Below are 14749 nucleotides of genomic sequence, written 5' to 3' on the forward strand. Positions count from 1 at the left end.
CCCAAATATGCTGCCCCATATAGGCAAAGAAAATCAACCTCAGCATTCTTTAAAGACCTACACAAGAGCTTATATCAAAAATAGCACCCACGTCAAATGACATTTCAAAATCGAGAGCTGTGATATAAGTATTAAAATGGTAGGAGGTGTAGGCTGCTATACTACGATAAAGCTACATGTGCCAGGGCTAAAATAAATGCATGAAAATGCATTACAAGACTCACGCAACGTGAAGAGATTGCCAGCATTTCTGTCAAGAAAATACAGCTGACTTGTGTGTAACACACTTTTGAGATGAAGTGTTAAAAGCACATGTATTGTTGGCATCTGTGCAGAATCATATCAAATTTTGCATGTATGATGGCAAAAAGTGAGAAAACCTTCTCTCTGTGTGTGTGTGTGTGTGTGTGTGTGTGTGTGTGTGTTTCTACAGTCTTCTGTGTGGGGATATCTGAGGGTAACAGCTGTGCTGAATTAATTGCTCTGCGTTTAAATTGCAAGTAAGTTCAGCCTGCCCATGCCAACTGGAGATAGTGGTAATTGATTCACACTTTCATTAAGGACAGATTAGGCCATGCCAACGGATGGGCACCAAGTGCCTGACCAAAACACGCACATACATAAACACTCAACGTGATGTTCCCAAAACCCTCCTGGTAATTCATCAGCTTTGGAACTCACTACTAGCTAAAATAATAAAAGTATTTAAGATTTTTTTTTTTTTTTTAAATAAGTAAACATTGGCCTACACAGAAAAGCTTTCAAAACTGTGCATACAGTATATGCACATTTTTGATTCATTATATATTTATATATATATAAACAGAAAAAGGATATATACTCTATATGCATGTACGTACATTTTTAAGTAGCAATATTTTTTATGTACAATAAGAGAACTAAGATTACCTCCTTATACAAATAAACTCATAATAAAATAAATTAGATTAATCAATTACTGCTCTATACTTTGTATTAGATTTGGGATTAAGCGCTCCGATTAGTTGTTAGGAGGAAACTAATTTTGCAATTAAAAAATGCACATCACTTTGCATTGTTACAATGTCGGTAGAATATGCAAATGAACCATTTTTACTTGTTCTCCGTGTTACCTGGACCGAGAAATTCATGTTTATTTGTCAGCAAAGGGGGCTTTCTTTTGACAGCTCCAGGGCTTTTGTGAAAACTACAGAATATACTTCCACATTTTTGTATCACCACTCACGGACAGTCGGATCGACAGAGGGTTATTAACAGAACACTTATTGTTAGAGTAGGTTTATCACTGAAAATTGTTGCAGACTTTGTCTACCCTTTAAAGAGCATTATGAAAAAAATGGCAACAGATTTTACTTCGGCGGGTTGGGTGGAACTGACAGAACGACAGTTTCTTTCAGTTTTTCCCACCCGCCTAAAACACTGTTTGTGGTTATGTTGACTACAACAAACACACAGCTTTTTTAGAGTTTCCATCACGGCCTTTAGCCACTACCTGCAACACTCTGGATCCTTCACTGGAAACCAAAAGTAACTCACTCCTGCTACTTTACTCTTTGAATTCTTGCACCTGGGAACAATGCACGTCGACACCATTATGACTAATAGTTTGCTAAGAAGTATTTCCTACTAAAGCAGTATTTGACTCTGGTAAGCGTATTCATAGCAGACTGGTGGGAGTGGCTTTGGACAGCAACATACCCAGTGCATTATGGGTGTTAAAGATTTCCTGCCTATTTGTCAAAGACAAGACAACAGCCCTTTTTTTATCTGTTTTCTCTAGCCAGATAGCACTGAATAAAAAAAACAACAACAACTTTCTACTCTATAGGCAGCCATGTTTTATTAAAAGCCCATTTTGTCTGTGGTGAAGTACCCCTTCAAATTTGTAACAAACGTTTTATTGCAGCTTGGCTGCAAAAAATAGATAATTCTAAACTTTCTGATGTAAAGATATTTACATGTGTCCGCACACATTTACATGCCCGTGACGCCCAATTCGTGTTTGGAAACTTGGCCTGCCAGTCACTGTGAAGCGATAATGGATCGACTTCAAATATTCAAAACGCTGTTACTGTTGTTTTTGTTCACCTCCTACTCAAGCATATGCTTTCCTCTGATACTGGAATAAAACCACTTTGTTCTGTCATTTAGCTTGGCAGCAGCAAATCCTGTTGGACAGTTTTTTTTTTGACTGCACTATTTTGTTTAGGACGTATCATTTGCTCTGTTACGTAACACAAACACTTACGTGAAGTGTCTCTCTTCAAAATCCCTGTGGATTTGGCCGAGGTGATGGAATGCAGCATCTTGTAGTAGCTGTCGGCGTGGGTGCTCCAGACAGGGTTTTGGCTGCATGAAACGTGTCCGTGAGCTGTGGTGTGAACTTGTAGTTTGTACACTGGGGTGAAAGAGAAGGGCAGAGCTTGACAGAACCATCTGGCATCAGGGGCTTGGAGGGTCAAACTCATTATCTTCATCTATTTGGAGCGTAACCACTGGCACCAAGTAGATCAGTGAGCCGCAGAGGTCATACCAAGCCCTGTTGGCGCCGGTAGCACAACAGTCTCAAAATACCAGTGGACTATGAGCACACACACAGACACTATAGCAGGTACACCTGTGTGTCCACTTGTAAATGATGAAATAAACAGACACAAATGCATTTCTGCACCAACAGAAATTGCAATATCTAAAATATCAATTTCAATTGACAGAAATAAATAAGATAAAAATCTAAATATTGTGATGATTTTTAGGTTTTACAATAGGTTCCAAAAAAGTAATTAGAATTATCAAGAGTATCAAGCTTCTCTGCTTTAATGTGAAATGTAAAAGTTGATTCATTTTTGGTATCAGTTCAAACTAGCATTTTTTACTATCATCATGCAAAATAATTTTTTTTATATATATTCAAATGTTTTACAAAAATACACTACCATTTGAAAGTTCTGTAAGATTTGTTATTCAGAAAGAATGCATTAAATTGATCAAGTGACAGTTAAGACGTTTATAGTGTTAACTGCTGAAAAATTCAGCATTGCTTTCAAACAGGAATAAGTTAAATTTTGAAATGAGTTATTTTAAATTGTAATAATATTTCACAAAATTACTGTTTTACTGTCCTTTTGATCAAATATATGCAAGCTTGGTGAGCATGAGAGAGTTATATATAAAAAAAAAATGTATAACCCTAAAGTTATATGAATACATGCTAGAAAGTCCATTTCAGTGCAAATACTTAAATACGCTGAATATCATCAGGTATGTCTCTGCTGTATTGTCCAGCCCTACCATAGATACAAAAACCATACACAAACACAACAATTGTGTATGACAGCATGTTTGTTCTTGACAACAGATCAGCACCAATGTACTCGTCTAATGTTAGCTGATCTCAAAGAGCAATGGTGGAAGCGTCCTAAGGTGAAGTTAAAGGGTTACTTCATCTCTGGGAAGATGAATGTGTATTTAAAATAGGTAATTTAAGTAGAAGAAATGTGAAGAAATTTTTGAATTTGGAGCTTTCTAGACTGAGAAAAGCCAGAAAATGTATTTTTGGCTTATGTGGATAAAAGACAACAACTCCCAGAATGCACTTGCTTCGCTGCCTTAGGAGGCCACGCCTACCAGTAAGGGAGCGCAGTTGAAAACAAACAACAAGGCTAACTTAGCCTACGTGATGAGTTTGCCAGGGATCGCCCAAAATGTCCGGGATTCGGCTTTTGCGTTCTACAGTCGCCATTCATTCATCATGTTTACTGTGGCGAGCAGGACGAGGCTGACGGTCGCGGGAGAACGGCGCGAGGCCGGTGGCGTCATTACTGAGACGCGCCGCGCATCTCTCATGGAGGAGCAGGAATTTTCTTACCAATGGTAAAACGCACATCAACCGATATTGTTTAGCGTTCATGTAAACACTACATTCAGATTCACCGATCGGAATGAATACAGTTAGATTGAAACAAAAGCGGTGCATATAAACAATGAATGGCGACCGCAGAAAGCAAAAGCTGAATCCCGTACATTTTGAACAATCTCGACGGCCGGACAAGTCCGGGAAAAGTTGGATAGGTAACCCTACTTACTTAGCTTTCTCACTATTCAGCTTTCTTCACAGAACAAAAGCCTGCTAGCTTAGCTTCCAAAGAAAGACGGCTGAGCTGACACTGTGTACATTCTGTGAGTGAGATCCCACCTCCTATGGGCGGGCTGAAAACATGCGGAACAACGCCATCTACTGGCTGTAGTCTTTAGCCTCTGGCCAGAAAATCCTCCGATGACGCAAAATGACGATTTTTGCGTCATCGAAGGATTTCTTCCAGACAAAAAATACATAAATCTCTTGTCTCAGGGGGATATGAGGGCGGAAAGCATGGTAATTCGAAAATACTACTGGTTTTCTACTAATACAAAGCTTAATGCTAAATCCTGAAGTATCCCTTTAAGGAAGAACGAAATAAAATTCAATCATTCAGTCAAAAACAATACTACCCTACTGTAAAGACTTTCAAAGGCACAAGCTGCACTGTCATACCATCAACATCAAACACTTAGATTCCAATGAATCAGATAATACAACAAGCATTCAAAAGCTGAGCAGCTTTTGATGAAACCTGACTTCATAAGACACCTCACACATTAATCACCTATATAATTATCTTCATGAGCGTAAATTCAAACTATGTGCACTATGATGCAGTGTAATGTTGTGTAAGCTGTATGCATGGTTTGCATTCCTCCCGTTTTGCCGATGGCAACTATCCAAGTGCCTAAATATGATCCATAAGTTCCTGCTGGGTCTGTTGTTAGACTTTGAATAAGGAGTGTAAAGATCAGTCTCACAGTGTTGATTTAGCGGGGTGTGGAGAAGACGCGGGTATTATTACTATCCACTATAGACGTACAAACAACGGCTGATTCCAGATCAGCTTTAATGGTTTTGTGAGTAAACCAATGAGAGAGGATTGTAAAGATTTTAAAATGTCACAACGGACTGAAACCAGAGATTGCAAAAAGCTTGGGAAATGGCCATAAAATGTTTCCACTTTGAAAATAAAAGTTAATAAAAAAATAAAATAAAAAAAAAACAGATAATGAAATGTTTTTCTTTTTTTATTTCGCCGTTTTTACAACATATCACGGAAACATTTCACACGATCACTCTGATCATTTTCATACATTTAAAGCAGATTATTGTGACAGATTATGGGTCTGATTAAGGGATGCGTTGCGCATATATTCCCACATAAACACAGAGAATGATGCTACTTTATGATCGCAATCTCATATGCTCTCACAAACAACATATGTGTCACTAACGTAATTGCAGCTGATTGCTGGGTAAGAGCTACACGTCACACATGGTAAATCATAGTATTACTCAAGATTACATGAAATTAAAGACAACCACATGCTTTGTTTGTATGTCCTTGACTCATCAAATAGTCCAAAAGGTGGTCATCTATCAAAGTAGAAAAGGTTAAATCGGCAGTATGGGATATAGGTCACTTTTTTGAATTATGTTCCCCATCACTAAGTCCATAATGACACAAAACCTGAAATATTCTCTTTTTAAATTTCTATTATAACCTACTATTTTTCTTCAAAAAGGAACTGAATGTGTTCACTTAAATCATGAGATTTAATATCAGTAAGTTTTTTAAGCTTCTAGCAGCCATAATATTAGTATTTTAAGTCACAGTTTTCGTCTTATACAGTAGCTTGAACAAAGCAAAATCTTTCCAAAGAACCTCCTGGCTGGGAATCACTGTTACAGGTCATCCAATATCCTACATGTGTCCCAACACTTGCTGACACACGTGACAAGCCCCTGTGCATCGTAACACATACAGATTTACATGCCTGGTCAGCTGGTTATATGATTCAGTGGTGCGTAACTGCTGTAGTTTCCATCTTGAGCTCTCGTACACACGCAAACACTCACCTGGTCTGCCCTCCTCTCTTTCAGATCTCATGACTCCCGCAGTGCCGGCTCCGGCAGGCTCCACTTTCAGCGCCGGTGCTTTTTCTCATAGCAAGAAAACTCAACTAAACCTCCCGCACACACAGGTACACTGTTCACTCCAACCACAGTCCGCGCGCTCCTCCCTGACAGGTTACTAGGGAGGGGTTCCCGAGTGAGTATAAACAAGTTTGAGCCGCCTTCCTCTGTGAGCCTGTATACCAGTTCTGGGAGTTTCTCTAAGGCGTTTTCTGAAGTTCCCCACCCCCTCTACACTCTTCCTATACTCACACACACACACTCCTCTCGGCCTAAAAGGTGCAGAGAGTTCAAAAAGGGAATGACACTGCTTTTCCCAGCCTTGTATGAACAGATGCATTCATAGGACAGGGGGAGGAGACAAATAGCTTTTCTGATCAGGTGAGAGGGCAGGTGAGTCTCTCTAAAGTGGCCCTGCAGCTCCATCTAATGGTGGAAACAAGACACAGATAGACTGCTCTCTGTTCTCTAATGTTAAAGGAACAGTTCACCCAAAAATTTGAATTCTGTCATCATTTACTAAATCAAACCAGTATGAATTTTATATTTACACGGAACACAAAAAGAGAAGATTAGCAGCATGAATGCTGCTCTTTGTCATTCAATGAAAGTGAATGGGGACTAAATCTTTAGGGCTCCAAAAATCATAAGCTAACATACTATACTAAACAAGTTATGCTTTTTTTGTATCATTTTTGGAGCATTCACTTTATTACAATTAACAAACCTAATAGATCAAACTGACAGTAAGAACGACAAAATAAAATAAAATAAACCATATGGACTACTTTTTGATCCTTTTATAATGCTCTTTTTTTTTTTTTTTACATAAAAAAAGAATCCAGGAAATGTCCTGGATTAGGATTGCTAAAGTTTTATTCAAAATTAGCTGAAAATTCTAATAAAATAAAATTAAATACTTTTCTGATCCTTTTATGGTGCTTTTTAGTCATTTACAGAGCTGTTCATTTTTATTGTATAGGAAAGAGCATGCAGGACATTCTGCTTCAGTTCTCCTTTCATGGAAAAAATTTGAAAAGAATTTGGAACAACATGAGGGAGACTAAGGGATGGTAGAATTGTCCTTTTTGTTAAAATATCTCTTAAAGACTTGTCAACAATCAGTGTGATATCACACCTTATATCTATTATATTTTGATCGCTGCCACAACATCAGTGTTTATATCCAGACTATAAACTTTGATCCCTGTACTTGTGTTATTATTGGATGTTTGCAACACAGAAATAGCAATAACGTGTAGGTAAAAACACTGTTTGTGAAGCAGACACCCCACACCGTTTCCGCAATCCATGATCTTTTTCCATCCACATCCCATAATTCCTTGCAGCGGACTTCATGCAGGGATCTGTGGGACGTATTGTCAGATAAAGGTCTGGATGAGTGTCTCCTGTCTCATAGAGCTAATGGAGTCACTGGCAGATAGGGGCCCACTCTCTGTCACAGTGCACAGGCTTCAACCTACAGCCGAGTGGCAGTCTCACACACAGCCGGACAAGAGGACTCAAGGACTCTTAGGGTCTTAACACTGACTCATCTCTCCTTTTATCACTCTCTCTTAAAGACCAGAATGCTGGTGCTGAGTTCAGAGTGCCTGCTGGGGAAATAATTACCAATTTGTACACAAACAACTCAATGTGATAATATAAAGCATATGCTGTTTGTGTAATGAATGAGTGACTGCCCTAATATATAACACAGGATGTGCCCAAGTTTGTTGCGTGTTGATTAAATGTACGTGTGTCCATCAGGGAAAGCTCAACCACTGAGTCTTTCTCTCAAGTCGTTGTGTTGCACATAAGTGAGCTTGTATGAGCACATGAGGCTGAACGTAATGAATTTAGTACATTAAAGGAGCTCTAATATGGCTGCCTGCTTCCTTTTATTTCTCAACTGCATAGATACAGTTGCCTGGCAGACCGAGCGTTATCTTTCAAAACAATTTAAGGCTCGGCTGGGAGTAATGAAGTACTGACAGCAAGCACAACATCAATAATGCTTTTCACACAGGGTGAAACGAGCAACACAAGGGAAAAGAATAGAAAAAAATCCAAAGAGAAAGAGAAAGAATAAGATAAAATGGAACAGCTCTTACCAAAAACCTGTGACAGTACCATGGTATAGCATTGGCTATACTTATGGCTATCATTAGAAAATACCATGATACTTTGATATATACCATGGCATTGTTGGTACTGTATATGGCCAGATTTAATGCCAACATAAACATAATACTGCAATTAAACATACATAAAAACAGCTAAGCAGCAGGCAATGTTATCAGTCAGTTATCTATTGATTAATCTAAACAGAAATGAACAGCAAAACAAAATAGAAAAAAAGAACAGAAATTGAAAAAGAAAACTGAAATGAACATAGCAGAACAAACAGAATAAAAGAGAATAAAAGAAATGTCCATAAAAGAGTAGAATAAAATAAAATAAAACAGAATAGACTGTACATACTAATACAAATTAGTATGTATATTACTAGTATAAAGCACATACGAACCCATGCTGTGGGTGCTTGCAATATATTAGCATTCAGAGTTTGCCATCAGCCCGAGTGAAGTCGAAAATTATTCCTGCTACTGGTTAAAATGAAGACCCTCTATCATCCTAAGAGGGTAGTTTGGCTTCTTTGTGATGCTGGCTTTGATAAAGACATAAAGATTATGATTTAGGAGGACAGCACTCTGGAGGAAAGGCAATAGAGAGTAACAGGCGTCATTATGTGTGGAAAATGGGATGTCTAGAATAAGACTTAGAGATTCTGTTCAATTTCCAGTTTAATCAATACACTTCATAATGACGCCTCCCCACAGCGGGTGACATTATATGAATCAGACAAAGCTTTTTTGTTTTCTTACAAGATGACTCTCTCGCAATTTGTAGAAGTGCGTTTCTTTAGTCGCATACGCTTTGCTCCTCGCAAACACATGAGCTGGGGAGAGGCTGAAAATCCACAGGACAATGGTTTTGTTTTATTGCCATTCAGCATTGTGATGAATTACCCGAGCTCCGCATGTTCACAGCCTGTGGAAAATTACTACTAGGCATGATCGCAATATTGTGCTTATGCATATTTGGTCATCTTACCCTTGTCAAGTGAAGAATCTGGAGTGCCGAAGTCCATCAAGCTCGACATGCCTGTCTGGAAAGTGAGATCAGAAACCAATGCCTTCTGCCGGTGGTGGACCGAAGGCTCTGCAAGACAGAAAGACAAAAGATTTGAGCTTGTTCAGGTTTGAGCTAACTGAGAGGTTTGACATTTTTGTCTTCGTAAGTGGCCGAGGGCGGCAAAGTGCAGGCCTCCTACAAGAAAGGCGTGCGGAGTGTGTCGGAGCGACTCCGGCTCGTGAGTCACCGAGCATCTCGCAGCTATTACTGCTCATCTGTAATTAACTCTGAAACAGTGACACGCACCACGCAGAAGTGCCACATCCACTGAATGGCTTTTAAAGACAAATAATCATCCTCCGTCCGCGGCCCACGCCGTAGCCGTAATCAATGTGCATTGAAAGTGACAGGTAGCAATTTCATGTACAGTGCAACGAACAACACACCAAATCACGATTTTCCCTCGGATCTGAAAAAGAAGAGGAAAAAAAGCTAACAATGTTCGTTTGATGAGGACGAGAGAGTGCTGAGATTTACAACCACCATCAATCATCTTCCTCCGCACGGTAACATCGTAAGGTTCTCAGAAGCCACAAGGGATTTCTGTGTACCTGTGTGGAAGGAACAAGGGCGGCGTACCGATTTTTCAACAGACTATATCATGAGCATCATAAATAAATGGCTCCTTTGTCATATCACACACCTTACACCACCTGACGCCGACATGGAGAGTGCCGGTATGTCACTTCCGTGAGGAATTGTGTGCATTGTGTGTCAATTACCACAGGCTTTGACAGGAGATATGAAATGGTGCTTGTCATTTTCCACATCATTATGTCAGACAGCATTCATTCTTTGCCATTCCCTTTAACAGATACCATCTCAGCACTGCCTGTTCTTTCTTCCCCTCCCTCTCGTGACTCAGACTTCACAGCTGGCTGCACACCTGAACTGATGCTGCTAATTGAAGTGCCCTTTTCTCTGTGTCTCTGTATCTGCTCCTGTTACCTGCTCACACTTACAAAGCCCCTAATGTGACTTAATCTGTACTCAGACATGTTACACAGCAAATTCCTTTTTTTTCCCCATCCTGTCTAAATGCTGGTCCTCATCCTACAGTGCACTTTACTAACTAAAGCAGGGGTCTTCAAACTTTTTCAGCCCAAGGACCCCCAGTGTATTAGGAGACCCCCGTTACATATTGTATAAAACTTGCATTCTAGTCGGTGCCGATAGCCTCGTGGGCAAGTGCTCCGACATGTAGCGCCGTTGTGCTTCGGGCGACCCGAGTTCAAGTCCTGGCTCGTGGACCTTTCCCATAAGCAGCAGCATCACATTTGATTAACTCCAATTTTGTAATTATTATTATTATTAAATGTATTATTATTAAAAAATATATTATTGTAAAAATTCTAACGTTTGTGGGGGAAAACAATCGGTTAAATCAAGGTCTATTATCATAATAATCTTTAATTTAACCCCCTTTTTTTGACAAAACATTGTTTGGGATCAAACAAAAATTGGCGGACTCCTTACAGCAAAGCCATGGACCCTCTAGGGTTTGCAGACTGACTGTTGAGGAACCCTGAGATATAGGTGCACGGTCATGGAAAAGTATCAGGAATTGGGAAACTAATACAGATTTTAAAAATATTTCATCAGTTTGGAAATATTCATTGTGATTACACTCTCTAAAAATTACTTTTTAAAAATAGACTGGAATGACATGGAACAACTAAAAAAGTTTGTTTAAAAAGCGTGGGAACCCTGAAGCCAAGAGGGGTCCATTTTCAGTCATGGGTCAATGGATGAATGACTGAATTTACATTTCTGCTTTTTATGTCTGCCCAGTTCTACAGATGCTTCTTGGTAACAAGGTATTGATTGAAAGCTTTCGTTATGGACCGAAAATATTCTGTATCTAAGAGGGCTCTTCACACATCTGTGCTCTGCTGGGTTACTAATGGCATGACAAAGCCAAATGAACCATTTAATGCATATTGAGGACATTGAAATAGCCTTTTCATTTACTTGTGCAAGGTATTTGTGCATAAGTTTTTGTATATATTAAGATGAAGCTGTAAAGTGCAGCACATTATTCAAGGCTTAATCTTTTGGTACACTGAGGCAGTTTAATAAATGGAGAAAATTAACAATCATCACCATAATAGCTACCTGTTTAAGTAGAAAGTAAAGACAAAACTAGGCAATGGTGCACTGAGAGGTTAACTGACCCCTAACCTAATGCTCTTAGTATAAAATATCTCTGTATTGACTGAAGCACCTTATGGAACTATGATCTGGTTAAATTACACTCTGTTTGACCAACTTGAGTAACATTACAGATCTTCTCACTGAAAGTTGAAGAAATTACTCATAACAATGAAAAGGTCCCAGGATATAGAAGCTGTCAAACCTTTCTTAAAAAACAACAACAACAACCCTATGGTTTGTATAGCAGGTTGCACTGATACTCAAAGATATCTCTCTTTCGCATTAACCTTTGATCACATCCTTTGGCAGAAGTGAAAACCATCCATACAAATATGTTTAATGGACCTTAGTCACTGGGTAGACGCCATATTTCACTTGATGTGAATGAAAACTGAGGCTGTGCGGGATTCAAGTACAGTCCAATCAATAGGTTGTACTGTCTTTCAATTTTAGGTCATGTCTAATTTTTACAAGGTATGTGTAGTAAAAAAAAAAAAAAAAAAAACGTAACTAAAAACTATATAAAAACTTACTAAAAATAAAAATAAATACAAGAATATAAATATTAAAAGACAAATAAAAATAAAATATTTTGCAATGACTATTTACAGTGTTTCAAGGTGTACAAGAAGAAGACTCTCATTAACATTACAGCATCCACCCTGATTAAAGTCTTTCCTATTTTCATCTTCCCTCAGATTCAACTTGCTAAACCCTCAGGACTGACTCATTTGAGAGATTTTTAATGGAGCTATTGAAGGCTCTTTGCAAGCAACCCTGCTGAGATAGTTCATTTCTGAAATATTTCTGTCGCAAAGAGCAAATAAAAGGACTATTTAGAAAGAAGCTTTATAGGGTTCATTTTTCCCTTTTACACCACCTCGTGTTGCCTTTGGACAATTTAGAGAGTCATTATCATTAAACTTTCACACACTCCAGACATTTCTAAATATCAAGACTGCTTACCCGAGCTATAATTCTGTTTGAATACAGGATCATTAGGCTAAAAACTATTTTTCTGCCCTTTCCTATCACATTAGTGCCACAAAGGCAGACAAACATAACAAACATATCAACTAAAAAGTAAGTAATACAGTTTGGAGTGGTCAGACGACCCTGTGCAGCACTATGCTGGCCTCCTCTGTACTAGATATAAAGCTTTTATCAAGAGGTCAAAGGTTATGAAAATAATGAAGAGATGCAATAGGAGTCTGCTGACAAAAATAGCTGTGCAGGAGTGAATACATGAACTTAAAGACTGTTTTGGAGGAAAATATGGCTGGAGGGCTTTGCTATGTGGTTGCTAGGTTGTTCTGATTGGTTACTAGGCGGTAGCAAGAGTTGTATGGGTGGTTGCTTACTGACCCAAGTCAGAAGAGCCCACAACTCTCTATCCCTACTGAAAAAAGCATCTTAAACCAGTCTAAGCTTTTTTTTTAGCTAGTTGCCCATTTAAACCAGTTAAATACATGCTTGGCCATGCTGAAAGACCATATTAGGCTGGTTTAAGCAAAAATGAAAACATATTAAACCAGTCTAAGCTGGTTTTCTGGTTTAAGTCTGATCAGACTGGTCTGTTGGCTGGTTTTAGATTTTTTATTGGTTTTAGCACTTTTTAGTTAGTTGCCCAGATAAACCAAGTAAATTCATGCTTGGCCATGCTGAAAACCCAGCTTATGATGGTTTAAGCATCTAAGTCTAAGCTGGTTTTCTGATCTTAGCCTAATCAGGCTGGTCTGTTGGCTTGTTTCACTCAGATTTTGGGCACTTTTCATCTAGTTGCCCAGCTAAACCAGTTAAATACCTGCTTGGCCAGGCAGAGAAACCATTTTAGGCTGGTTTCAGCATTTATTTTTATTTTTTAGCAGGAATGATATTCTGGTTCCTAGATATGGCTTGGGTCCCTCCTTCAATATTAATCTGCAACTAAAACAAAATTATAGACAAATGCACAGTCTGCTGGGAGCGTTGCTATGAATACTGCAGACAAATAGCCTGGCCCCTGGCAGCTCACCTCTGTCTTTCTGGCGACAGCCAAAACCCACACATACACACTACAGAGAGGTCGATTTTTCCTAGGTGGGCAAGAGGTCAACCTGGCCAGACTTGGAGGCAGCATATTGTCAATCAGTGTGTCTCTAGGCACCCCTGCACTTCCTTATTAATGCAATACCTGTCAACACAACATATCACTCAAGATATCTTGACCAGTGACATGCTGACCTGTGTTAAAATACCTCTGTGTAGTGGGAGGGGCTTGCGCCTGATGATGCCACAGTCTGTTTTTGGTTGTGCACCATTGCACCAATTGTGAGCAAGATTAATTGTATTAATTGTATTGCCAAAGTATTTGGATAAAACTAAAGCTGCAGTTATCCATTTATTCAGTTGTTTGCTAATGCTAAACTCCCTCTGTATTCTATTACGGACGTGACAGTCTTTGCTCTTCTGTTAAAGCCGCTAGTTAACGAGAAAACACACTGCACTATTAATCATCACTAAATAGAAGGAGGAGAAAAAAAGGACCATGAGAAAAGTCATAATAAAAGAATAAATATAAGAATAATTCTTGCATAAGTGGGTCTACATGCTTTATTATGTAAGAAATGTATAGATGCTCAAATGGAAATACCTGCACCTATTTAAGTCTATGCATTCCGCCTTTAAAAACAAACAAAACATCAGTCCAATTTAAAAATCTTTTGCTTTATTTTGTAGCAAAATGTGCTGGATATGCAAATACTGTAGATTGGTTGATGGCTTAAATCCCAGATAAACATTTATTGAAAGCAAAAAACTTGCAATTGTTCTTAATTTTTATCCTTCTTACTACATTAAGTATTCACTATAGCATATCCACACACTGGGACTTATGAACATTTAATTTGGAGAAAGCCAATTAAATGTGCATTAGTGCCAATGTGGTTTCTGATTTGTAAATGCTGAAGACCATGTTTTCCACATAAATAAATAAAAACATTTTGAGTTTTCCATTTCTGCCTGCGTTTGTTGATTTTAAACTAAGAGGCTGAAATTGACTGAAATTGTCTATTAACCATATTGAAAATCCTTTTTTTTTTTTAAATCATGACCTGAGGCGTAATGTAGATCCTTAAGCCTATAGGGAAAATATTAATATTGTCATTATTACACATCAATACTGTAAATCAAATTTGCTGTTGAAATTATATCTAGACATCTGTATATCTAGACATAATTAATTAATTCATGTGTTGAGTCTCATTAAAAGATATGAATGAACCTTTACCATAGTTCTGTACTCTCAGGACACTCCCACCTCATGTTTCTCAGCCACAAACATGAACCTCATCCCAATGCAGAGCGAAGGAGCGCTAACAGTACAAAAAAAGCTTTTCTCACTTAAATGCATTCCCC

The 14749-nt window shown here is 38.5% G+C and overlaps 1 protein-coding gene across 4 annotated transcripts in view; it reads right to left on the reverse strand.

The window, feature by feature from the left end:
* The window catches only part of kaznb (kazrin, periplakin interacting protein b), a 166017-nt gene that overhangs the window by 24869 nt on the left and 126399 nt on the right, over positions 1-14749 (reverse strand). For 3 of the 4 annotated variants that reach the window (XM_081357171.1, XM_081357170.1, XM_081357172.1), the window contains one exon: positions 9119-9226. In XM_081357171.1, coding sequence (XP_081213297.1) covers positions 9119-9226 — 108 coding nt within the window. Of the gene's footprint in view, positions 1-5944; positions 6173-9118; positions 9227-14749 lie in introns of those variants that run through there. The other variant, XM_081357173.1, reaches the window with a different exon arrangement.

The sequence above is a fragment of the Scardinius erythrophthalmus genome, assembly GCF_964197995.2.
Source record: "Scardinius erythrophthalmus genome assembly, chromosome: 25".
NCBI classification, from domain to species: domain Eukaryota; kingdom Metazoa; phylum Chordata; class Actinopteri; order Cypriniformes; family Leuciscidae; genus Scardinius; species Scardinius erythrophthalmus.